The sequence below is a fragment of the Platalea leucorodia genome, assembly GCF_965183815.1.
Source record: "Platalea leucorodia genome assembly, chromosome: 1".
Lineage (NCBI taxonomy): Eukaryota > Metazoa > Chordata > Aves > Pelecaniformes > Threskiornithidae > Platalea > Platalea leucorodia.
Window position 1 is genome coordinate 141,380,679 of NC_138823.1, and position 27,985 is coordinate 141,408,663.

At 40.7% G+C, this 27,985-nt stretch overlaps 1 protein-coding gene across 1 annotated transcript in view; it reads right to left on the minus strand.

Moving 5' to 3' along the window:
* DYNC1I1 (dynein cytoplasmic 1 intermediate chain 1) overlaps positions 1-27,985 on the minus strand; it is a gene marked incomplete at its 3' end in the record, with an annotated part of 193,290 nt that overhangs the window by 152,812 nt on the left and 12,493 nt on the right. The window contains exons 2-5 of the mRNA XM_082327082.1: positions 24,100-24,214; positions 21,448-21,562; positions 18,682-18,772; positions 490-549 (exon numbers count right to left, since the gene is read on the minus strand). Of these exons, the coding sequence (XP_082183208.1) occupies positions 490-549; positions 18,682-18,772; positions 21,448-21,562; positions 24,100-24,207 (374 nt within the window). The 5' untranslated portion in view covers positions 24,208-24,214. The remainder of the gene's footprint in view (positions 1-489; positions 550-18,681; positions 18,773-21,447; positions 21,563-24,099; positions 24,215-27,985) is intronic.

Genomic DNA, 27,985 nt, shown 5'->3' on the forward strand with positions numbered 1-27,985 from the left:
TCATATTTAAGCACACAGTTATAAGCACATATATAGCTCCTAAGGAAAAAGGGGAAATTGTTACTGCATGTGGAAACAGCATGACTATGGCAAAGAGAGGAAGGAGGGGAAAAAGTACCTTGCAAATGATTCAGCACGAAAAGTCTGAATCAATAGGTACAAACAAGACCAATGTAACTGTACATGCACATTAAAGTGCCACAATAATAACATTTCATCTGTAATGAAATAGTTATTTGTATTGTGCTTCAGGCAACAGAAATAGCAGCTTATCTTTTCACGAGCTTCTTTAAATAGTTGTTTTTTACACAAAGATGGCTTTGCTGAAGCTTCTTATTGATGAAACTAAAAAAAGGAAACTTAAATTATGGTCTTTTTGAGTCAACACAGCAAATGAAAATCACATAAAACCAGCTCAACTGGGAAGCATTTTCAACATAATTCTTGCAAAGAAATGATAAACAAGTAACAAAAAGAGCTGACATATACCCAAGTTCAGAGTCAGACTGGAGCTGCAGCACTGAGGGGTCTGTGTCCCATTGCAAGGTCCTAGGGCAGTAATCAGCCGTGCAGCACAAAGGAGGGGGGGGGAAAAAGAACACACAGAATTAACTGAAAGGATGAACAAAACCCCATCTCATTAGTTACATGCTCTATGTAGTACATTCAACCTCCAAGTGCAAGGGACAGCCATAGTATGTCAAACAAGGTTTGTATGTCAAACTGTGACAAGGCAGGCAACTTATTAAAATCACATATTATTGCTAAACAAAGGGAAGAAGCTGGGTTTCCTTTCAGGTATTGGTTAATGAAACATTTTTTTTTTCTTTTTCTGAACGCCTTCTAACTCCTTAACTATGGTTGATGCATTCACAATAATCTGTAAAATCTGCAGGCAGAATTTATTGTAATAATGTTTTTATGGTGGGCTGAGCACTAGCCATGAACTCCACTGAAGAGTCTAGCCCTTCACACACTCCTGAGACTGACGGTAAGCCACCCTGCAGAACAGTGCTCTGGGCACGAACATCACGTAGCATATATGCCAACAAATGGCACACTGACACCAGCTCTGACATATTCTGGGGGCATTTGGGACAAATAAACAAATTCTTCTTCTTTTCCTCCAGACAAAATTTCTGGGGAAGAGGGGAATGATTCATCCAGGGAAATCAGATCTATGACAGTCTCTTAATGGACTGCTGTCATACGGGACTGTCACCAAATGTACAAATGCTCCAGAGGTGTGGTCTGAAGTGAAGACATTGTTCCTTGCATTGCAGTGCAACTTGCCATGCTACCATCTCTAAAACACTTTGCAAACACTCACAGAGCCTTTCTGGAGTCCTGTGAAATACTTATAATCCCCCAATTTAGAAATACAAAAATTGATATATTGAAGCCAACATTTTCAAAAGTGCCTACTCATACCCTGGCTCTTGATTTTACTTTATTTTTCCTCCCTTGGGAAGCCACATCTCATATGCAAGAAAACTGCCAGAATCCTTGACAGAATCAGGAATGCAAGTTTGGCTCTTGAGCACCTTTTCCTGTAGTATGAACACTAGATTATGCACTGCTCTCACTAGCAGAGGCTAAAGCAAAGGAAAGCACTCCTTCACTAAAGCAACCAAGTTATGCAGACACACTGGATAATGATAGACCTCAAAATTAAAAACTCCCCTCATTTCTTCTGAATACAAATTTTGAGGATACAGAGAACATAATATTACCAGGTTCAGCCGAAACCAGCCATATAACCAGCCATGCTCAATTTACACAAGCCTTTCTGCAACAATAGCAACCTCTGTCAATGAATCACTCATATAAACTAACAAGTTATTGAATTAGGTTAGAAATAGATCTCTTAAAGCCATATAATTATGCTACCTCCTGTACTTAGTAAACTCACCCACTCTGTTACCAATGTTAACTCACTCTCTGGAGAGACAGACAAGGGCATGTGCTGCGCTCTGTCATGTCAGAGTGAAAGAGAATCAATCTCAACACCCTGCATGTACAAAAAGAATGAAGAATTGTAATGCAAAGGTGCTTTCCCATGCAACATAAGGGCACTTATTCCCCTCAACTTCTTAGGACCCATAGTGATGTGTGCTGGCATGAAAGACTTGGCAGCAATACAGAAAGACTTCTCCAAAATGAAACTGTATTACAAAAGGGTCAGAGACAAAACAATACAGTAATAAAGAACAGATTTTTTCCTTGCAACTTGACTGTAGGTCAAGTACAATAGAAAGGAAAGTGACCATAAGGATATGAATGCCTGATCCAAGGCAAAGGCATCAGTGACTAATGCATTATAGATACTCCATTAAAAATGCCATCTATGTGAAAATGACTCTTGTAATGTCACTAAGGTCAGTAGCATATATTAGGACTTGCCATGTAAATGTCCATTTCTAATCCTATAGCTGCCTAGGGGCTACTTATACATGCATATCCAGGTTTTCCAAACACTTAAAAGAAAACATGCATAAGTCATTTCAGTTTTCTTCCCCCCCTGCATCCACTTTCAAACCTACAAAACTTCCCAAGGGATAAAGATTATTCCATCAGAAAGAACTCCATTATCATCTGATTAAAACAAGAGCTTGCAACAGGTCTCTAAAGAGGTATAGCCCCTACATTCCACCTCTAAGAATCCAGACCAAGTTACAAGAGAGGGCACATTTACCTCGTACTCAGCTGAATGCCTAAACAAAATAAATTTAGAGATCTCACACACTCAAGACAGCACTCAAATCCCCAAAATATGAGAATAGCAACACGTATGGTTCGGGCCATCATTTGTTACATGCAGACCATACACGTAGTGGAGACATATTCTTCCCTTAAGTACTTCATTATCTGGATTCTGACATAGAAACTTCACCATTCTTGACATTGATATGTACTTTTAACAGCAATGCTCCTGAGTACACCTGTTTTCAACAGTTTTAGTGCATCTGCAAAACGTTTCCTAGATTTGTGCTCCAAATGGTAATTGTTCTCTCTGCATCATTGTGTTACCACTTGCAAAGGCTTGAAAAATAGATAAGGAATCAATCTGCTGTGCGTCCTCTCAAGCTTGAAAACAGAAAACAAGGCTGCAGGTAGCAGATCTTCAGGTTTCAAGTCTCTTGCCCTAGGAGACACAGAATGCAAGTGGCTACACTCACACAGTGGAGGCTGGAGAGCACAGAGAGCGACTAGATGTTTCAAGGAACAATATTGATTTGTCCTTTGCCTCTTCCTGACACCTGAAGAATGTCTGCAGATCAAAATGAAAGTGAGTGAATAGATGTAATCCGGACCTGCAATTTAACCAGTTTCCATGGCAATAACATTGAAAAAGAAATAAATAGATTCTTTGAGGATTAGCAACCCAAAGACGATGTTGAATAGCCTGTGCTGTCATCCAGAGTAGGAAATTAAAGCTAATTTGTTTGTGATGAGCAGACATAGCGTATGACATTCCTTGATTGTTTGGATGAGCATCACCATTATGCTTGTTCTCCTGTGGACAGTTTTCAGTGGGGATTGTGAAATGCCATTGGATCTCAGTGAAAAAGCGGTGCCAATCTTTTTCAAATCTAGCGTATGACTTCTTTCTTCAGAGATTTCTTCATGAAGAAAAGGATTAGGTGCTGTTCCTCTTTTTTCTTTCTTCTTCATAAAATAAAACTGAAATTAGCTTTGGGACTTCCAGTCACCCAAAGACAGGGGCAGAGGGAGTAACATTACAGAGCCCAAAGCCAAGTGCGTGGCCCAGGAGAACTGCTTGACTGGTAGGTCAGCACTCAGGCAGAGGTGCTCCTACTCTGGACCCTTTCAGAGAGCACAAGTTGGTGAAAGTCCCCCTAAATTGATTCAACGGATTTTGGCACAGATCTATGTAGAAGCAATACAAAACATTTTACCTTAACATTTTTATGGGGAAAAGAGATGAGCATTAGACCAAGCAGGGAAAAGTAGTGCTCCCTTGCACTCTCCAGTCCTTCCACAAATCTGCAGACCATCTGAGCTGAGCCTCCTCCCGCGAGCGCACACGGCATGGGAAGGGACCCTGGAAACTCAGCGAGCATGAGCAGCATGGTCAGGGCTAAGCCAGATCAGCCCGTTCCCACCACCCAGGCAGCACAGACACTATTTTAATCAGAAGTACCCAACATTGTTTCAAAGCTCGTTGCTATATAAGTCTCCCACATAGTGACAAACAATAGCCCTGCTATCCATCTTCCTTTTACGTGCTTGGTGCACAACAGCTGCCCTTAGCTGATTGTAGGATAAAAAGCTGTAACTACTATCAAGTAACAGATTGTTCTAAAGCAGCATGAAGGGAATGAGAGCTTTTAGATCTTGCACCAAGTAGACAAGGTGCAAGTGTTATTACCTCTCTCTAAACTGATCTGCTTTCACTCTCTTCCTATAGATAGGCCTATTTTAGTATTCTCTATTTGCTCTGTATTATGATCTCATTAATCTTTTTTTTTTTTTTCCTTGAATTTAGGACAGTATTAGCTCTTAGTACTGAAAAAGTACCAGATGATTTTGATACAATGCACCTTCTCTCCCCAGTCAGTAGGGGAATAACCCTCAGAAAGAAACCAACAGGAGGAAGAGACCCAGATATCATACATTTATTAAAGGATTGGATGGTAAAGCAACTTGTTACATTTTTCTATTCTGAATACATGTCCAAAGCATTAGGGAGATATTCAGAGCACAGTTTTAAGAGGACAGAGACCACTGCAAAATTTAAGGTGGGAGATGAAAGGAATTTGAACAGAAGCATTCCCTTTCCTGTATTATTATTACCATGGAAAACCAGGCACTCTGCCATCTGTTACAATGGCCTGTGGAGCCTTACTTCCAGAAGATTTTATTCTGATTGCATAATGTCAATTATGTAGATTAAAAATGTGGAAAAGACTAAAATAAATAAACTAAAAATAAAATATTTGAACTCTTAGAAAGTTTCCAACCTCCAAATGCATTAATTAAGCATGGAGTCTGTAATCTAAAACCATCTGGAATCCATGAGAACTTCTCAGCTGATTTAAACAACTTTGGATCTGGCCTCAGTGATAGTATATGAAACACGTAAGGCATCAGTGCCAATACATATACTTATTAAATCACCATCATAAAATGATATTTAGTATCCAGAATCATGGTCAGATTGCAGTACAGTTTGGCTCTGGTAAGTGCCCCAATCCAACACTTTTCATTCAACGAGTGTGCAACATGCTGGCAGCTTAGTTCTGACTCTGCTTCCCTGAAGCTAAAATCAAATCCTCCCTCATCTGTTGCTGATGCTGCAGAACATGTGTTCTGCATGACTTCCTTTCCTCCCACCCTCTCCCTTCCCAGGTCAAGAGCAACCAGGCCTGAAAATCCATGCTTTTCAAAAAGGCAACTCACAGAAATAATAGCAAACCCTGCTTTCCCAAGGGGCCTTTTGCAGGGTAAAAATCTCTTTGCTGCATTGCAAATCACACTTTCAAGCAGAACTCAAGGAATGCAAACACCATATTGTGGCATCTCCTGTCACCAAGAGCTGTTGTGCTTTCCAGACCAGGAGAAAACTGCCCTGACAGTGTACTGAGTCCCGAGGTATCTGCTTAACTGAGATATCCATATGTGTCCCTAATGAAGCACCATTAGACCTGACAGGTCCCAAACCCAGCATCTTCCCTTGCAGCAACCCCAATGTCCTAAAATGACCCTTTGTGTGGGAAATAGCTATGCCTTCCTAACCCTAAAATACCGTGAAGGAGTGTGCCATGACTCCACAGATTAAGCTGCGCTGAGGTTTTCAGAGATCAAAGGCCCATCCCATTAAGCAGAGCACTGATTGTTACTAAACCGAGAGACAAGAATTGAAGGAGAGCCTCGCTCACAACATATGAAGTGGAGTCATCCACAGCATATGAAGTCGCATAGCACCTTTGTTGACCAGAGTAAAGCTTCTAAAATGATATGAATGCTAGGAAGAAATGACTAGTCTCACTTTCCCCATCTAGGGTAGCAGGGGGTCTCAACATTACAATGGGTATTTATACTATCTTCAGGTACCTAAATGAAGTGCTCCAGCAATGAAACCTGTCACCACGGGCTCTCTGCACAGAACAGACAGACAGGAAATTGCTCCATGCAGCAGTTGTGAGCACCCAACTCAGACTCCAACTGTGAGTAGGTTTCAGAGGTGGTTGTCCACAGAGAATTTGGGGGGAACAGCTCAAGTAACTTGGGTGGGTGACTTGGGAAGGTGAGTAAAGATGGAGCCAGCCTCTTCTTGGTGGTGCCCAGTGACAGGACAAGATGCAATGGATGCAAACTGAGAAAAGGACATTCCACTTAAACATAAGAAAAAAACTTCTTTACTGTGAGGGTGGTCAAACACTGGAACAGGTTGGCCAGGGAGTTTGTGGAGTCTCCATCCTTTCAGAGACTCAAAACCCATTTGCAAACAGACTGAGCAACCTGCTCTAGGTGACCCTGCTCTGAGCGGGGGTGGTCAGCCAGATGGTCTCCAGCGGTGCCTTCCCACCTCAGCCACTCTTGGCTGGGTGATTCTGTGCTCTCCCTTTCATGTCCCCGCTAGCACCCGATGAAGACCCAAGGGGCTACCGGCATTGACAGGAGAGCTACTTGAAAGCCTGCAAGGTTCAGTCTGCTTCTTGCTTTCTTTTATTCTAACTTCAAATGCAACTAGCAAAAGAAGTGAATTAGGAAAAAAGAGTGAACCAAAAAGCCCAAAATTGTGAAGAATAACCGGATTCTTGTTTTTTACTTTGATGCAAAGAGGACCCTCATGCTTAAAATGCAGGCCTGGATTACAGTCACCAAAAGATTCAGAATTGCTTACATTAAGAACTGTGCACCTGCACATGAATGATATACTGAAAAACAGGTTCCACCCAGCTCATATATTATAAAAAATACTGGATGCAACAACTGTGAGATATGAGAACTATTTTAAAATCACCAGTAGAATACAACACTTACTTAAGATGCGTTTGAATGCCTTTTTTCAATACAATAACAAATATTGTCACCAAATCACAACCCAGTATTATCTGCAATTTCAATATGTAATCTATCATGTATCCATACTTTTTTTTTGGAAGGTCTGAATATTGTCAGAATGAATTTAAGGCTGCATAATTACTTAACTATAAAATTTTAAAGAGTTCTACCTACTTGGTTGTGTCAGTTTCTCCAAAGCTCCTACTGTACTGTTGATGAATGAGAAAATCCAAACTAAGAAACTGTTGGTGAGAAATTACTGCAGATGTTTAAAAATATATGTGTTTATATCTAGATTTTTCTAATCTTAATTTTCTCCACTATAATTTTCACTTTCTGATATTTTTCATACATTTCAAGTGTGTCTCCAAAACAAAATACATCAAGAAAAAGAAGATTCAAAGCTACTACTCAGAGATGGAAAAGTACCACTTGCCTCAATTGATGCTTTGCATTTAAGCCACTATTCTGCTGCCATCTGTGCTCTGTTTTACAGATCTGTTCCACTTTGAAAGGATCGGCAAAAAGAAAATACCTTCCTTGTGCTACTTGTTTTCTGAAGCACATTATAAGCAAGATGGTTATCAGCAGTTAGGGAGGATTTGTGCCTCTGAACAAGACGCTCGCTTATGCTTGTAGAGTAGTATGCTCTGGCACTACCACGTGTTCTTGTGTTTGGAGCTGGGCTGCTAATCATAAGATAAAATGCCATAATACATTCAGCGAACAAGGATTTTGGCACCACTGTTGGAACACAGCCAGATACTTGCATTTGCATTTACACTTCCAAGCAGGCTGACACCTCTGACTTCCAGTCTTCCCCAATAAAAAGAGCAACTATGACCTCCCTGAGCACAGAGCACTATCTTTCAGCTGCCTGGCAACCGTAACAGCCCTTCTCAGAAGGGCATGAGTTTAAAATACACTTTTTTTTTTTTTTTTTTAAGGTATATTTATAAAAAATCATGGACAAATAATATTTAAAACACATGTATATTTCAAAATTATTTTTAAATCAAGGCTATGCTGCTGAATGTATTTAATAATTTTCAAAATCCACTTGACATTTAAATCAGAATGAACAATTCTGGCATGCCTTTAATTGTAAGGACATATCACAGGACCAACACCTTGTTGATTCCCATTTCACAGAATTCCACTAATTAAATCAGCAGTTAAATTCATCCAATCTGCTGAACTTACTTGATACATTTAAAGTTTGTCCTTTGATTCAGGTCTACATTACAGAATATAGTCTCCTGGCAATGAAATGAACCTCGTCATTCTCACAATTTATATCCTATAGCTACAGAAATCGAAGTCTGCAAATTTATGCTGGCTTGCCACGAGGGTCACTGTGAGCAGCAGGCTGGATCTGCGAGGACAGAAGGTCAGATAGCTAGAAGCTTCTGCTGAGCCTATGAACTGACACAGATTTACTCTAAGTGCTGGATAGCGTGAACAGTCATTTTGAAAGTGCAGCAATAAAAAACACGTTCAGGAGGGGGAAGGCACAAGTTGTTTTGTTCTTGTAGCAAACCCTGAAAATTCTTTTTCAAAACAATATTTTCATCTCTGTTTTTATACCAAAAGTAGGTCTATGCAACAAAATAGAACTCATATGATCACCAATGTAAAGAAAGAACTTGGCGGGAGAAGTTTTACACGTTATCAGCTCCTGTAGATGCTTTACACGAACCGCAGCGCTCACATCAGGACACTTTGATCCAGAGTCCATGGATATGCATGTAAGGAAAGTTTTCTCAAAAACTTCAAGGGGCTTTGGATACAATCGCATAAAAGACAAAGTTACATTTATTAGTCAAATCTAGGACAGATAATCCATAGCCTTTCAGAGGAGTCAAATCGGTAACGTGAAGGCTAGAAGCTACAATTTTTAGGTCTGGTATTATTCAGCTGAAGAAGAAGGTGAAAGATTTCAGCAAATTTTCATTTTTGCTTCAGTGCTAAAATCCAGTAACTACTAGCTGGAAGAAGAGTTGGTGTTTCCCTTCCTTTATACAATTTATTTTGTGCTAGAAACAGCAAAATCATTCCAGAAGGGGATGAGATTTTTGCTACAACTACGTTGAAACAAGAGCTCACTGTATGAGAGTTATCAAAAATTTTTCACATCAACAGTCAAAATGTCAAAAGTTTTCATGACCCAATTGTCTGACTTTTAATAGACCAGCTCAGAAGTTATATTCTGATTTTGAATTATTAAAGTAAATAAGTGTAACTAAAATTTCTGAATCAAAATCAGTTTTAAATGGAAAACCAAAATGTTCTGCTTACGAAAAATCTAATATGGGATGCTTAGACTGTTTCAAAACTCCTTGAAAAAAGAAAAAAAAAAAATTATCTGGAGATTTACCAATATCTTTCCAGTGGCAGCAATTCACATTTTACAGATTTGAAGAAAACTCCTAAAAAATGAGTTACTGAAATAGCTACTCAGAGCCTCTTTTTATTTTTCCAGATTAAACATAAAATTGTGAATGGGGATTTTCTGAGGGGCTTTTTAATAGGCTAGTGAAGGAGAAAACATCTACGTGCACAAACCGTACCAGTTTAACTATGTTAAACAGTTTAACATAGGAGGTGATCTCACACAATTTAATTAAATCAAGATGAAATTCTGTGCAAGAGAACTGTTTAAGCTGAGCTGGCCTTAGCAAGTAAGTTGTTTTGTTTTAAGAGGATTAGTGTTTTAGTCCCTAAAATCATCTGATTGTCTGACTAAATATATGCATGATATGCCTGGAAATAACTACAGAGAAGTAACTACAGCTGGGTTGATAACCTAAATGGTTAAGTGGGGCTTTATACATTAATATTATTTTCTTCTGGATGCAGCTGGGGCTCAGGTTTCCAAGGCATTTTATGAAGCACCCTGGGAATGGCAATCTTTCCTTCTCCTTTAATTTATAGCATGGAGATGCTTGCTAATGAGAAAAATAATCAAAGATCTGGAGGACTGAACTCTATCCATCCTTTAGGAACGAAAGCATGAAAATCCTTAATGATGCCACAGGCTCGCATGCTAAAAGGATTGCAGATGATTCTAATTAATATGGACCATTCTGACTTTGTAACTGGCATGCACTGAAAAACACTCTCTACTTTCTAGGTCAGATATACAGACACTTGAAAGCAACTGCCAAGTATCAGTCCCTAAGGTGCCTGCTTATGTTTATAGGCTAAAAAAAAAAATTGGCAGGGAGAGGCTTCAGATATCTAGGGCTAAATATACCTTGAATATAAAGGAGAAGGATTGTGGTTCTTCCTGTGCAGGGACAAAAGGAGAGAAAAGACTGCAAGAAATCTACCTTCCTCCAGCCTCGTATACTTACCTGCGCAGGGCAAGCCATGATGTGTGCAAGCAGCTCAATGCAGCCACTCATACTGAGCAGCCCCTGCTCCTGGAAGGAGGGCCAGCCAGCCCTGTTACTGCCCTGTAAATGGGCTGGGGGTGGGAAGCGTGAGAGATTTGCAGCATCGCTTTAAAAAGCAGCAGAGTTCCTAGGGCAAAGATAGCTGAGACAGCCAGGGTCCCCCCGGGCAAGGGGAGGAGACTGACGCTGTCACTCCTTCACAGATGCCAGCATGATTCAGGTCAAGAAGGCTTAAGGCACAATTTGGCCTCTAACAGTGTTGGAAACTGTAAGATAAAACACATGTGCCAAGAGATCCTGATGATGGTGTCATGGTAAATTATACGGGAAAAAATGTAACAGCTGGGGTGTGTACTTCTGCTTTACCATGTAACGGTAAACATCCCATACCAAGCCCAAAGCCACCAAAATGGAGTGGCAACGCCAGCATCCCACAGGTTAACCCATTTGCCTCTAGCCACCAAGCAAACGTTTCTCTTGACTCTCCACTGTGAAAGACTCATGTCTGCACTGCACAACGGTCCCTAGGGTTACAATCCTTCTTTTCTGAATAAAACACCATTCAAGCGAAGGTCACCATAAAGTAGTTATTTCCCCTCGGTCTTTCCTGTAGCTCCCTCAGAGTCTTTACATTCTTCTGTGCTTCCCTTTGGCTCAGCCCATTTATGAAATATGTATGCCACTAAACCAGCCATTTAAAAGCCATTTTGTACATATAAACTGATCTTTAAAAAACCACCATAAAAAAAAAAAAAATCTGCTACTAATAAATGTTACGGCTGCTACTCCTGAGGCAATACAACACAGGCCCACTTGTACTGGTCGCAATTGAAGAAGGATCCCTATCATTTGTGAACATAGCAACGCAATGAAATGCTGGTGATGCAAAGCTGAGCGGCAATGATGAAACAGCATCATTGCACAGAACCTGTCAAATGCGTTTACGTAATGATAAAGTAGCTAAGCCCTAGGCGATACGGTTATGTTAGCAGTGGTTTTAGCAGATCTTACAGAAACGTGTTTTTGTTAATGACTACGAGAGATGTTTTCTATAGCTAAAGAGAAGGTATGAAACATGCTGCATGGACTGCAAAAGATGATCTACTACAATAATCCAACCTTCCCGTATAAATGGAGCAGAGACCAGGATCCACCTTCTTCTTTTGCCTTCTTTATCTGCCTAATTAAACAGCAAAGCAGACATTTAAAAGGGAGAATGGCATTCTGATACCCCTTCTTCAGCTTGTCAATGTGTTATATTACTGTACTAGGTAAGGAGCTGCTCAAAAATAAAACAGTGAAAACAAAAGCTGAGTTGCGAAGTCTGATTTTTCAGGCAAAAAGCCTAAAAGCACAGAACCTAAAGACTTTGGTGACATTTAGATACACTCATGAGAGATCATCAAACAAAATCTTTGTGATTTTAAATATTATGTGGTAAGAACACACTAGAGATGCCTTTTTTTTTTTAACTTGACTGACAGTGAGCAAGATTAAATACAAAACTGTAAAAGGGTAAATACAATAATGACATGCTCTGACTCACTCGGTGCCCAGATCATAGAATCATAGAATCATAGAATATCCTGAGTTGGAAGGGACCCACAAGAATCATTGAGTCCAACTCCTGTCCCTGCATAGGACAATCCCAAAAATCACAGCATACGTCTGAGGGTGTTGCCTAAATGCTTCTTAAATGTTGTCAGGCTTGGCGCTGTGACTGCCTCCTGGGAGAGCTTGTTCCAGTGCTCCACCACCCTCTGGGTGAAGAACCTTTTCCTAATGCCCAACCTAAACCTCCCCTGGCGTATCTTCCTGCCCTTCCCTCAGGTCCTGTCATTGGTCGTCAGGGAAAAGAGATCAGCACCTGCCCCTCCTCCTTCCCTTGTGAGGAAGCTGTAGATGCTCCAGAGCTACCTCTTTCCTTTTGATTGCATATCTGAGAAGCAAGAAATATTTGTGTTTGAGAGTCAGACATGAAGCAATGCAGGATTAACACAAGTCGTGCGTGCGTGCGTGCGTGTGTGTGTGTGTGTGTTCAGATATTGCATTATAAAGCAGAACACCTAATAACTATACAAAAATGAGTAAATAATACGCTGCAGAGAAGAAGGACTGGAATTACATCTGTTTCTCCCTGCACCGGCCCAATACAAACTGAGGGTGGACATCAACACAGTGAAAGAAAACATATCCATATATTTCTTTTTATACCCAAATGACTCAAAGTGGCCATGGTAGATGGACGCAACTCAGAATCACATCTGATGAAAACATACATGAACTCAGACTAATATTGTCAGCAAACTTCAAAACAGAATGAGAGAGAAGACGTGCTCTTGACTCTCTATCAGTAAGGACATCCAACCTAATGTGACAGCTGCTACTGTGTTCTCTGGAAGACAACTGGGAACACATTCAGAGGTCACAGTAACTGCAAGATGAACTGACATAGTGGACAAAAAATTACACCAACAGCCAAAGCCAAAGGTCATATTGCTCCTCAGAGGAAAAGTCCTCCAGTATTACAGACAGCTGTTCTATTTCTAGGATTGCTCGTGTACTGTATTTTACCTAGAAATAAAAAACTGTAGTGATGATGAGGCAATCAGGATTCCAGAGTGGACTAACTTCTATGGCATATTACTGCTACAAAAATGGCATATCACTGCTACAAACCTCTTTGAAAAGTCTGGTTTCCCTTTATTTTTTCTTTTCTTTGCTACCTAATGCTATGCTCAAACTTGTTCTCACTGGAACTTTCGTTAAATATTTACAGCTTCATCTAAATACGGACTAACCCTGCTTTACTGCAAATAAACTTCACACACTAAAGGAAGCTAACCAACTTCAGTGCATCAAACACATCTCAAAACTGTGATATCAATGGAATGACAACATAATTCAGGTAAGAACCATTTAAACTAAGTATTATGTAGTGCCCTAATCCAAGTAAGATCAATAATTATTGAATGAGCAGCTGTAGCCAGACAAACCCACCAAAACCAATGGACTGTGAGAGAAATAGTACAAAATAATCCATCTTGCATTATTTTACAGCACATAAAACACAACATTGAAGTAACTATCCTCTGGAAGAAGCTACCAGAAGATGAAGAATGCTTCCTATCATCTTTGTCTTTATGGAAGCCCACAAAATAATCAGGTACCTAAACATATGGGCAGCAAAATATGCAAGTTAGAAAGTACAAGAGCACAGATGAAGCTGTTGCAGAAAGAAAAGCAACCATTAACCTTTACACGTCCAAGGCAGCTGAGCCTGGTGCAGTTTACTGAGCAGATGGAAGGAGGGAAACCTTATACGCAGCCTAATGGGATTCTCATGTTCCAGCACTAAACACAAAGAGGGAAGTGTTGCATGCATGGGAGTTCACCGCATGTGCGCACACACAACCAGCTCAACAATAAATGGGATGCTACTGTGCAAACCTACCATTGCAGGGTAATGAAACTACCTGGGAACATATAGGAGCAGTGGAAGATACAAGGAGAAAATGGGCCACACAGACAGATCACACCTTGGTCCACAAATGCAACTCCTCCAAGCGTGCAATATGCCCGGGAGAACACACAGACACCCTGTGGGTAATACAACAACACATAGCAATGCAGGCTAGTATTAGCACGAGAGCTACCCAGCCACAGGAGCACATCCTTCCAGCACAGATATATTTCTGCTATCTTATGTTGAGCTGGCACGCAAAGCACAGGCTGACCCTAGTGCTCTGGCTCTACCAGTGACAGGACACTGGGGCTTTTCCAGAGAGCTGACTCAGCCCACAAGACCTGGTATTGCACTGCCTGGCTCTGAAGCACTGTACAAGGTGTGTCCTTGTGTACTCTCCCAGATGACACAAACATGCTGTTCATGGGTGTGCGTGGTGAGAAGATTAGATTTATGAATGTCCAAGGTATGTTGAGTAGTAAAACGTGCGTCCCCATAGGCACTGTTTCATGACAGTTGTACTACGATAGCTAGCATCCTCTCTGGCACACTAAGGTAGCAAAAGTTCAGAGTATCTACTAGAGAGGGCTGAGATGCATACAGTTATCGTGAAGAAGCTCCATATTGACAGTCTCAAAGAGGCATATTTGTGTTTCACAGCACGTTACAGCACAGCAGCTCTCAGCCAGTGCCTTTAACTCAGCCCCTTTCTTCACAACATTTACTGAAATCTAGCTAGCTGAAGTCTACATTTCAGTTGTGCATGTCTGTATAAGCTGACCATCAGCAATACGACACTGGGCATCGATGTCCCTAAGCAAAATACTTATCCTGAAAGAGCCAAACACACTCTATTCCAAGGAGGATCTTCATGGGATCCTGCAACACTGTCTTGTGGAAAATGAGTCATGTCTGAATACATCATAACAGAAAGCTCTGTGAACCAATAACCCATCTATCCAGAGACAGGTATCTGTTCAGGCTGTGATGTCATTCTCCTGTCCTATCTGTGTAGCACAAGCAACACTGCCATCAGAAAAGTGAAGTGGGGTGTGCAAAGCAATGTGAAGACGGGCAAGTTGCTCTCTGTGCAAAAACAGGGCTCTAATGAATTGTTCAGTGCAGCCTGAAAACAAAGAGCAGCACACACCCAACCCATTTCTTAAGCGCACAGTTATGGTAAAATCTTCCAGAATCTGCCTACCCAGAACTGATCCCCAAGACCACCAAATAAAAAAGTTGCCTCTCCTGTCCAACTGAAAGCATTCAAAGAAAACTGTCAGTAGTTTCTAGCACTGTTATTCATCTAACATCTCCTCATTCTTACTGTTGCTGTCATGGCTCAGGGGGAAGCTGGAACACTCCCAAAACCTAATGTTATCCCTAGTGAAAAGGCTATGACAAATAGCAATGTGGTACTAAATGTCAAGCAGCAATAAAACCCATAAAAACCTGGCCTGCACAGGACAGAAATGATTCCATAATTTAGTGCTATTACACAGTCCGCCCCACACCTTCTCCTAATAAGCTTAATGGCATCCGGGAAAAGACAATGTTGCTTTAGCTATTGTGCTGGAGATAATGGACAATGGTCCTGCAGGATAGCGGCACTCCTAGTCTACAGCTCGTATGGCAGAAGGGACCATTGTGACCATGCAGCTTTTCTTCCTGTGCAACAAAAAAGCTGTATGACTTTTCTGAATGAATTATTGTTTGACCTATTATCTGCCTGTTGCACAGGCACATTATCCTGAATGAGAAATGCCCAGCAATAGAAGATCCAAAAGAGTCTTTAAGTAAATTGCTTTAGTGATTAATTTGTCTCAACATTAAAATTTGACACAGTTTTTCTGGTTTTATATTTGTCCAGCTTCAATGCCAAACAATCTGCTGCTCTTACACATTGCCTGCTGGAGGCCTTTTCCTCCCCATATAACTATTACACTTGGTGAGCAAGTTACCAGTTAGTTTTCATCTTGCAAAGGGAGGTAGAGTGAGCTCTGTCGTTCCAGGATAACAACTACTTAACACTGCCCAAACTCTCTCCAATTTATCAGTTCTCCTTCCTGAAAAGTGGATGTCAGAAACCTGGATTTCTGGCTAAACTACGTTCACCATTCTGTTAGAAATCGCAGGTGCTTGCCAATCAAAACATAACTCAGATATACTTGGCGATATTAAGACCAACATAATAAGTCTGACAACTACCAGAAGTGCCAACAACTCACAGAAGTATGAACACAACCAAGGTCTGCACCAGAAACTGCTGCCTCAAATTGGAACGTACAAAGATCTCTTGCTTTCTTCAAAGCTTTCATCAGGGCCTCTCTCCTGTAGTGAACCAAAATCTATGACTTCACAGTTTTGGGTTTTTTTTTAATATCCATAGCTTCCTCTGGAGAACACTTCAGCAATAAGTAATCAGACTGCATGCAGGATTTCTGGCAGCCTGTACAAGCTCGTTATTCCTGCAGCAGTGTTAGCAGCAACAACAGACAAGCCATGATCTCTGAGACTGGGGCATTAGCAGCTCTGGAACTAATCTGCTCTCCTCTAATGCCCGTGCTCAGTCTACCGTTGTACAGCAAATCTGCAGCAGAATGGCGAAAAGGGGAAGATCTTACAAGCACGATGGCATGAGAGGGGATCTGGGGAAAGTGCCCTCTATCATAAGAGAGCAAAATGGAAGGATACATTAAAATGAAGCAGAGTAGCCCTGCTTATACAGATAAACAGGCCTTCATATATGCATAGCCAAAATAAGTCAGAAGCATGGTCTAGGCATGTCTCAGAGAGAAAACAGCCGAGGTGGTTTCATCCTGTTTACCCAGTGTGACAACAGGTCTACCAACATCTTCCTCTCCAAGTTTGACTGCTCTATCACACATGCACGCTTGAGTATACTCGTTCACATAACCACATGCTGAGCACGTCTACCTGCACCTAGTGACAAACTAATTGCCACCCAGTACTATCCACAGGTTACAGAGATTCCCCAAGGCCTGGATCAGACATTATTGAATTTCCATTACCACAAACCAATCGCTCCAGGCAAACACCCTCGGCCTTCCTGGCACACAACACAGCCCTTTCAATACCAAAGAAGATGGCAAGCAAACTGATGGACTACAAACGAGGTCTTGGGATTCCCACTGAATTACTAGTATGGCCACAAGAAGCCAGAAAATGGATCCAAAATGAAAGCCCACAATGCAGTACATCATGAGCTTTGAAGAGGACAAACTGTTCTCCTCTGCAAGGACATGTGGTCATGTGCTTTCATTGCTTGTTGCTGACAGAGTCAAAGTGCTAGTGTAGGTCACAGTAAAACACATTCTTCCAAGGGCAGTTCACTATCTTAACATTAAAAAAGCTACACCATTAAGGTTCAGAAGAAAACCAGGAATTTAGAAGTCTCCAGCCAGTGTTGCCATAGCTTCATGTAGGACTATGGGAAATAACTTTATTCTGAAGAGCAGGCTATACTTTGCTTAAAAACAATTTTTGTTCTGCTCAAAGTACTTTGATTTGCTGAAGTCTATTGCATTTATTTATGAATGTAGCATTACACTATTATCTATGTTTTGAACTGCCATATCATACAGGATAGGGCTTTTCTACTTAACAACCTCCATTTCTTCTAGAGGGTAGACCTGGGAGAAGGGCTGAGCAGATTTCAGCAGCAGCTGTGCAACCCCCATATCACAATGGACGGTGTCTGCATCCAGCTGAAGCGGGACACAATATAATTTCAGCTTACAGAAATGTGAGTTTTCTAAGCAGAAGGCCGGTGTGGTATGAAATCTGGTGACCTGAAGCTCTGTGACATTAGTGTTGGTGTCTGTAGAGGTATGGTGTCTACTCCTGACAACTGGTAACTGCAGAGAGCAATCACTGTGTTTTGAAGCGATTAGCAGAGTCTTGGCTTACAGATTTGGATGAGCTGGCAGGTCAGCTTTATGCTGCATTACTTTGATACAAAAAGAGCTATTAGGACCGGTGTTTCACATTTCTCAAAATACAAAATATAGTTACTTGAACCTCTTCTTACTTGAACATATGCTCTTTTACCAGCAGCATCCTCCTTTCTTTTCTACTCCAGACTAAGAATTATTTTGGGATTGCCACTTCATTTCCTATTTTAGCCATACAAACAAAGATAAGGTTGCTCTTGTGCCCATCCCTTATACACACCCCACCACCCCTTTCCAACAAGAGGAGAGCTGCTTCCCTCCCATTCTGCATGCAACTCTGATTCCTGCAGTCTCCAAGGCAGAATTGCCAGGGGATCCTGGGGTGTTTCAGCCTGTTTCTGTACGAGCTCTTCCCTGCCACTGTCAGTGGCACACACTGCGATGAGCAGCCACGCAAGAACCTGAGGCAGCCTGACGTTACACCTGGAAGGACTTCAAAGGGGACTGGTTATCTGAACAAAGATAATGCACATGAGTAGCAGGTTCTGCCACCGGGCACTTCCCTCTGTTTTAGTATATATCCACACAGAATTAACAGCTTTCTGTGGGCCATTTTAGAACCATAAATTCAGCTCTTGCTTCCAATATGAGGTGTGGGGCTCATAGCTTAAGATCTGCTTGCTGCATGCATTTATTTATCTCACATCTGAGACCAGTCTTACTGGATGGTAATACACAGTGGAAAATGCAGAAACAAAAGTACACGTTAGATACAGCACATTCTCATTTACAGAAGCAAAGGTAAAAATGGGAAGGTAAGAGCAAAGCGAAGAAACCACATTTATTCAATGCTATCAACTCTGTGTCTTACCTTCCTATGGGTCCCAGATCTCCCGAGTCCTGGCTGCCTGCATCACTGGGTGTGCTCACTGATTTCGAAGAGGGAGACATAGGGGTTGGGACTAAATAATGAAAATAACAGGTATCCCATGTTAACACATGCAGCGACTGCACTGATGAAGAGCAGTGTCAGACAAATCAAAACCAATGGACCAAAATGATAGTGGATGAGTGAGTAGGAGAGTTTGAAATGGTGAAAGCAAATAAGGAAGGAAAGAAAAAGAAAAGGAAGAGAGTCAAGTGAATTTTAAGTCTTTTGGAAGTGTTAAAACTGACATGAATTTAGATAGGACTGAAAGCCTAACAGGAATCTACAGCTAATCAGTGGAGGAGATATCTGTGGAAATAAAATGGCACTTTTTTTCTTGGGTATAGTTTAAAGTTGACTTGCAAAAGATTTTAAAAGTATGAAGAAATATCAGGGGCTTGTCTTGTCAAAAAACTAAGTGAACTCTTCTGGTAAAGTCAAGTAGGCAATAGAACAAGCATACTTTTCAAATTTTGGATTTAAATCAAAAGCCAGTGTCCATTAGGTATGGTCTAAGGCTGCAGTGTGGATATGACATCAAAAATAAAAGCTAAATAAGGAAATCCAGCTAAGTTAAAATCATTTCCCAAAGATGGTGAGAATACATATCAGTTTGCTCAGCAATCACGTTTTCTTAAGTAATTTAGGTCATATAAAGTTTCCATTTTGGGTGGGACATGATTTCAACACTCAAGGAAAGTTTTCCCTTGGTTTAGATGCTATTTGCCCAAGTTCTAGAAATGATTTTGATTTTGGCTTGCAAGGGCTTTTGAAGCATATTTCATGCAAAGGCAGTTTTGTTTCCTGAAACAGGAAAGGAAGTTCATAGCTCAAGGTCAGCCCGAGTTAAAGCTCTTCAGCAAGGAAATAATAAATAAAAAAGTAAAAATATCCTGATTTCTTTTAAAATGGTTTCTCAAAAATATTTAAAATGCAGAGATAGCTCCAGTCAAGATTTAATGCAAGTATTCTTCAAAGCAACCACATTGAATTAAACACAAAAAGGGGGTTTAATGCGAGAGCAAAGTTTCCCATTTGGTTTAAATCATGTGCATTTCCTTTTATAGATTTAACAGAGTAAAACTTTAAACTATTTTGTTATGGTCTATAATGTATAATGACAGACCTGTCAAGAGATTTGGATTTTCCATGTGGTCAAACATTTCATGCAGATTCTCACTAGAGACTGTCACAGAAATGACTGCAGCATGAAAAGTGAATTCATTTTCGTGACAGCCCTTTGGCAGGTTACAGGTATGTCGTGGCTGTTTATGTACTCCATATTCACAGCGGGATCTGGGTATCATATGCGCATGCGAAGGCAGAATTAAAGCCTCCTTTGTATTTTAATTGTGAGTGTATATACAGGGAATGAAAGTGGACAAAATACTATTGTTGAACTAAAACGAATCATCTTATATGTGAATTTTCATGTTCTTTTGATAGTATCAAATACAATTATTAACTAAGATAAGAATTGATAATTTGCAACATGAATATATGTGTCTAGTTGATAACATGGTGAGGAAATATATCCTCATTTTTAGATAAAAATGTATCTGATTTTATAATACCACAATATAATTTACAAAACATATTTTATGGTACATAAAAATAACCTAACCATTACTTGTCAGACAATTCTTCTGAGAAGTGGTATTCAAAAGCTGCAGTCACTATATCATAACTTATAAAAATAGTAACTTTTCTCAATAAATGCTGGTTGATGCAAGTTATGAATTGAAATCCCAATTCAGAATGTCACAATCTACTTGCATATGCACCCAAGCATCTGTTAAGGTGCTTTCCTAAATCAAGGATTCAGTATTTTGTGAAATCTGGAGTTTTTCCTAAATATTACAGGCAAGAATATCTAGGGGTAAAATCCTAGATTCAGCCCCAATGAATTTAATGACAAGGCTTGGTACTCCCAGAGGGGTCAATATTTCAGCTAAAATAGTGACAGTGATTCTGGATTCAAGGGAGAAAAAAAGCACAGGAAGGAAGGAGAGAAAGAAGGAAGGAAGGAAATTTCTCACTTTAGGGCCACTCAGTAAGTGAGACAGAACTTAATCAAGGTAACCAATATTCAGATACTATAAACTTTGCCACATGTATTTTTAAACTGAGGACTGCAGTTTCTAGAACTGAAACATCAAAACCAAGAAAGAGGTCAAGCACATGAAACCAGATCTAAAATCTACAATAATGATCTGATGATAAGCTTTTTGCTAGTTGCGATTTGTCTTTTTATTTCCCCTCTCTAGTTTTGCTTGATTTTAAAAGAAAATCAATGGGAGTTCCCACATGACTATGCTCCTCCTTCCTTAGCAAATGCTTAATCAGAATTTTTGGAACAAAACTTGGGGCTAATGAAGTACAGCATTTATAATATTATTTTGTGGGTCATTAGATAGATGTGAGAGAAGATAAAACAGTCCATCAGAAAAGAAATCACTGCTGGTATGCCAAACCAACCTGCATTATGTTCACAAAAATTTCTTGAAGAAATGAAACAGATGTTTTTGGCAATGACAAGTACTCAAAATGCCATGAGCTGGTATATGTGAATGGTATGGCAGGCATTCAAACAGAAGAGTTCACTTCACTAATACAGCCAAAAATCAAAAAAGCCAAGCATGCTTTAATATAAGGAATGCATTCATTGTGGCAGAGCTGAATGCTTTACAGTGTGCTTCTCTTAAATACCTAGAGGTGGTTCTGGGGATATACCGATGCTCTGTAACAAAGCTTCTGTCTCTCTTCTTTTGCGGTCTAGGTCCGAATCTTCCTGAGCTGGCTCCTTCTTTTGCTGTAGATCAGCCTGAGTTAAAAGAAAACAAAACAGAAAAGTTTCATCCACTTATCATCAGGTCTAGCAATTACGTGTGTGGAAAATATTTATATGCATCACTGCTTAGGTACACTTTGAAATTCACTTAGATACGTTCAGATAATTTGTAACTTAGATAATTTATACTCTATATATCAGTAACAATATTTTTCCCTGAATGCATGGGAAAACTGATCTTTGCAAGTATATTTGCAGGGATTTTTACACTGATGGACATCATCTGCCTCTCACTCATCAGATGCAACTTATTCAGCTAATATAAAAGCTGACCATAAAGTAACAGATATCATAACCCTGAATAAAAATGGCCCCTTCCTACTTACTCAAGGATCAAGAAATAAAATTCCATTGGACTTCAGTGATGTAGCTTAAGGGCCTACATTTGGTCCCAAGCACTTGGTGACACTAAGAATACTTTGTCATAAACATCAACATCTAACAGGAGCAAAGGAAAAGACTAATGTATCTAAAATAGGATTTTGGCAGCCCTGGGCACTAACAGCCAAAACTAATGGTCCACAAGACCCCTCCCTCTTTGCTTAGATATCTGTATCTACTTGGAGCTTCCACACATTAGCCTCCTCCCTCTCTGGCCTACCGGGACCTAGAAACAGGACAGCAACAACTACATTAGCCAGAATCCCTTATATTTGGCTCATCATTCCCCCATTTAGTAAGGTGGAAGGAAAACACAGACACCCCAGCCTAGTGGTTAGAGCACTCCCTTGAAAGAAACAGGCTTGCAGTCCTTCTCCCAAGCAGGTGAGAGAACTGAACCCATGTCCCACTTTGTAGTCTGGTGCAGTAACCAGTAATGCGAGTGAAACAAAATGCAAGTGGTCGTGTCTATCATTTTATCATGTCTTAAATACAGCAATCCCAGCATAGTTCTTACAGAGAATGTCTGGCAGCATCAGCCTCTATACTTTGGATCCTAAGGTTGCTTCTAAATTGACTGATCCTATCTAACCTCCACACAGAGGGGTTTTCCTTTCTGCTGAAACTAGAGTGTGGGGCACAGGGGACTCGCACAGTGCCTCAGCCTGGTGTTGATGCTGGTGCAGGCACAACAGAAAATCTTGAACTTCAGAAGCATCCTCATGTTTTCCAGTTTGGACATGGCCAGGATGCGGAAGAACATTGCTTTCACAGACAACAACAAAGTTCAGGCATATTCCTGTGCTCAGCTCTTCCCATGAGCTAGCTTGAAGTATCTCACAGTACCTTGGGTTGTAGACAACTCTTCTGCACCAGTTTACATGGCTAAGCACCTAAGTGAATGTTAGACCACTCCTGGAAGCCATCAGGCATACCAGTGGATCCCATTTACAGTGCCACTGTTAGGCACCATGGCGTAATCTGTAGAGCTGGGTGTCCCGAGCTGGATCTGGCAATCGGGGCCAATGGAAAGTTCCAACCACCACAAGATCTCCACGAGGCATGAAATCAGAGGCAGGAGACAAAGGAAAGGACTTAACAGCTTCCTTGAGCCATTAGCTTGGCTCCCTTCCCTCTAATTCATTAACAGGCTAGTAATGAACACTGAAAATGTTAATGTTTAAAGTTCTGCTTACAGAGGACTCCCCTAGTGACTCAGAGAGCCTCACTGGGGAGCATGCTGGTAATTGCACAAAAATGGCTCAAATGAAAAAAGATTTAAAAGACAGCCAAGACTGGAACGCTGATTTCTTGGATCACATCACATTTCCACAGTAATTCCATGAAATTCATGTACAATATTAAAGTGTCACTTTAAAAGGAAACCAGTTATTAGTAAAGGATAACAGGTGCTTTAAACTATGGTAAGTGTTGACATTTGAAGGAAAGGAAACATAATCACTTAATGCTTCTCTGACTTTGCATGAAAATGAATATCCACTCCCTGTCAATTCTCACCTCTATTCCACTAAGTGACTGAATAAAAAGAAGTACAAATCCCTTAATGAAAAACCTAATGCATATTGTCAAGGACAAATAAACTAATATGTCAATCAAACTTTAACAGAACTGAAAGATGCACCCATGCCAGAAGATGAAAATGCAATTGCAATTATGTTTTACTTTACTGGAGAATGATAATTGTAAATCTGTTACCTTAGCTAGTAATCAAACTAGTCTTCAGAGTACAAAAATACATATTTTGATTGTAATGGCTTGAAAAAAATATAAGCCCTCTTTCAGTCTTTCCCCACTCTCCACTCTCTTTCCATTGAAGGAGAGCCCAGGAAAAAGCATTGTGGCAAATCAATTTTTCTTTCTACACACACATACACATCATGTTGTCTAAACTGCTGTCATCTGACAGTGCGTTGGTTTTAAAAGCAATTCCCTCACCCCAACTTTCTTGACTAAACATAAGCATTTTGATTTTAAGGTTAGACTGATGTGGGTTTGAGGATCTATTCCACATGACAGATACCTTGGGGTATACAATACTGAGATGTCAAAACCTCGGCAAGCCCCTTCTGCAAGCATGAGCCATCTAAAAGGTGCTTTTGCATATTTACCTCTTTCTTCTTCCTTTCTTCCTCCTTCCGTTTCTTTTCTTCTCTTATCTGAGCCAAACGCTGCTTTTTGCGCTCAAGTTCTGCTTTTAAATCGCTTTTGTCTGACATTTTGACTCTGCTGGAAACAAAATTATGGAAATTAAATGTTTTCTCTATTTACTGGAAAAAGATACTTAATTACATAAAAAATAGTGCTTCTAAAATTGCTACAAATATATTTCTATATAAATGCTGGCCCTTGGACTACACTAACATTGTAGAAAGCAGGATATTTGTTTCACAATTCTTATTTCAGCAGCCCTGCCAGACTGTAGGACCCAGATCCACAAATGGATTTCTATTTTAAGTACAAGAACTAGATCTGCCCCAAACAGCCCCATATATCTTAGACAAGTAACAATCCTACTTGCGAAAACTGGAAACACGATAGCTTTTGCTTCTGCATGTGCCTTGAATGGCTGCCATCCCAGGATCCCCTCCGGTTCCACTGGTACAGCCCCACGCAGACCACCAGCTCCATCTCAGTATCCTTAGCATATTCACCCCTCGAGGCAGCACCTTCACCAAGCTATGGGCTATCCTGCGCAGGAATCTCCTCCACCCTTTCCAGGGAAACCTGGGCCATTCCCCCAAAAAGCTGCCTATGAGGCACAAAACCAGGCAACCCAGCAAACCTGAGCTTCCCTTTAACAAAGTAGCACATTGCTCCACCAAGTCTCGTGCTCAGATCATCCTTCCAAGAGGCAGGAGACATGCCTAATCTTCCTGATTTGACTCTAATCACACAAACTTGGCAAAAGCATTTCTTCTGAGCTACTGAAAGACCTCCTCCACCCTTTAGTCTTAAACACAACTCTCTGTAGGACAATGATGTGAAGCCATGTACACTTTTTGTGATTTAAATCTCTGTCAACCTATGCTGTTGTTATGTGAGCCTTGAAAATGAAGGGTAAAGAGATAAAGTCACATCATACAGAAACAGAGCCAGATCTCTCAAGAACATATGGTATCAGTCTTTTTCTGCAGTTTTAAAACCCCGCCAGTGTTGCACAAATCTATAACAAGTCACAGATAATTTATTTGTTTTCTAACATCATCACCATTGTGGGCTGTCATCTAACTGTATCAATACTGATTTTCTTATTAGCACTTTACTGCAAAGACAGTCCTGACTAATATAGACATTCATGAAAAAGAGTTAACTGTGCCTTTCCTATTAATTCACACATCACTGACCACATCCACCACTGCAACCCAGAATCAATCAGATCAATGGCAGTGCCATGTATACACAATGGAAGTCTATTGTTTGCTTGATGCATGGGAAATTTAAAGGCAACTCTCTGTTAATAGTAATGGGAACTCCACCCACATTACTGCCTGGGTGGGTGGATGACCGGAGAGTAAATCTATATGCTAAAAATTATATGGCACTTTCATCCATCATAAATTCCTCTGCAGTCATCAGCTTCCTCCTCAAAATGATAAAGGCACATTTAGTCCATGATATGGAGGATATTGCCAACAAAACATGACCTGCACATTAAATGCAATCTTGGCACCAAATTCTTCATTGTCTTTGCAAGCATTTTCTTTTAATAAAAGAAAAGAATAATAAGTGGAATCAGAAGAGGAAATCGTTCAATGAAAATGGCAGGCATAAGAGCAGCATGAGGGATGCCAGAGAGGCCAGTGTAGTTGTATCTGTGTGTGGGCCACGCCACAGATGCTAACACTTGCCAATCAAACTCCCAGCTGAAGCCCACCAGCAGGAGTTACACCAGTCTGGCTCACACCATCACAGATTCTGCACTTACTTCAGCAGAGCTGCCCATCCTGGCAAGGTACCCTGCAGCCCTTTCGATGCCTGGGGACTCCCAGTTCAATCCACAACAACTCACAGTAAATGGTATAGCTAGGAAGAACATTAAACTTTAACAAACTGGACCACTGGGTGCACTGGCTGTAGGCAGAGGACCATAATTTCTTTATTCTCAATCACTCTGGTCCTAATTCATGGTGATATTGTTTTCAATTTGAGAAAGAGAAATCAAAACTGTCAGAAAAGCTGCATTTGATATCAATAAAACTAAGCAGTAGCACCTTAATCAACATTAATCTGTGTGACCAGTTGACGTCAGTGAGCTATTTTTTACATGAGAAATGCCCAGAGAAGAAAACAAGCTTTTTAATGGCAGTGTAGGTAGTATTCTGCCTACCGATCTGCTCAGGATTTGTGGGTCTCTCTCAGATATGGTTGAAATCCCATTTGAAGTCATTTTCCTAATCTGTTGCACACATTTGAATTCTGATTATGAAGTTCCCCCTCAGAGCCCTTCGGACTAGATAGAGTTTTTGCATCCTTTTAGTTCTGCAGTTTGGCAACAGAGAGCGAGCTCCTGTTTCTATGCAGAAAATATGCAAATGCGTTTTAAGGCTCATGACAGAAACCCTGAGGGTTTGGCATCCCTTTCAAGCTGTTTGTCAGATATCAATGAATGGCTTTCTAAAAATTCGTTCCCTCAATGTCAGGAAAACTAACTAGCTTTTTTTCCTGATTTGAGCATCAACGTTTTAGCGCCTGGCCCCTTCTTTACAATGCTCCAGTCAGGGTGATCAAATCCTATTATAACTTTGCCCTATTTATAACAAAACTGATCTTACATACAACAAAGAGGATGTATTAAATTTCCTTCAAAGAATGTTGCCAGAGCTGAGTTATAGAAAGAAATTAATCTCAAATTACTTTTGTCCTGCATATGTTATACCCATTCCTTAGCCCCTCCCCCCAACAGCTTATTAACCTTCAAACTGGCTGTTTACTGTTTTAGCACAAATTGAACACCAAGGGTATGTAACCACCTTTCTCAGATGTCAGCATGTCAGCAGTGAGCAAGGAGGCAAGCGTACTCGTCACCTACTTGGCATTAACCACAGAGTTAACACTCTGTATTCATTAGTGGGAACAAATTTCTGATAATTTCCACCCTGTGTGCCAAAAGGCATGCCACACCAAGACAGATAAAGGCAAACAGTAAAAAAGATTTAACATTCTCTGTGGTGCACAATGACAGCCAAAGGCTTATGTATGAGCTAATCTCCTACAGCCTGGAAGAAGGCAGTGGTCAGAGGGAAACAGTAACAAGCACATTTTGTCCTGAAGCAATTAAATCACCTATCTGGGAGAAGGAACACCTAGGATCAAACACACTGAACACTGCATTAAATGTAGAAATAATTCTTGTAGCAGGGCAGCAGCCTAGGGCTCCCCTTGTCAAGGGACATGCATAATCTTAGATCAAATTTTATTTTGTTTGGCCCAGTTTACTGTCAAGTGACACGGTTTTAAAAGGAGAGAGTCCTCCCACTCCAGAACAGCTTACACCCAAGTGCTAAGAAAGGTTCTTGAGATGTAGCAGGATACACGGATGTGAACCACCTTGCACAGAGAGCACTCGCGTGCGCTCCCCATACTCTGAGGGAATTCCCCGTTCTTTGAGCTACTGGAGAGAGGAGCCTGCTCCTCCTGGCATGACTTTTAATGAAACGGACTGTTGTATTTCAAGATGTCAGTTTTCCCCATATGCATTAAATATGCCTCAGAGCCCCCTCTTAGGCTTGGAAATACAGCCAATTCCACTTACACATCAAAGGGTCACCAGACCCATCAGGATGGCAGTGACCTGGCCACCTGCAAATGCAGCACTGAGGCTTCTGAGGACTGCCTTCTGGGACTTCACCATCTACTGGACTTATCTCACTAAATCTGGATGCCCGCAATATAGACGTAGAGGTATCCTTACCATCGATGCAGGTAAAGTGAAAAGAGTCTGGGTATCCTAGGATGTGATTCCACTTTTCCTAAAGCAGATGTCTAAAAGCAGTT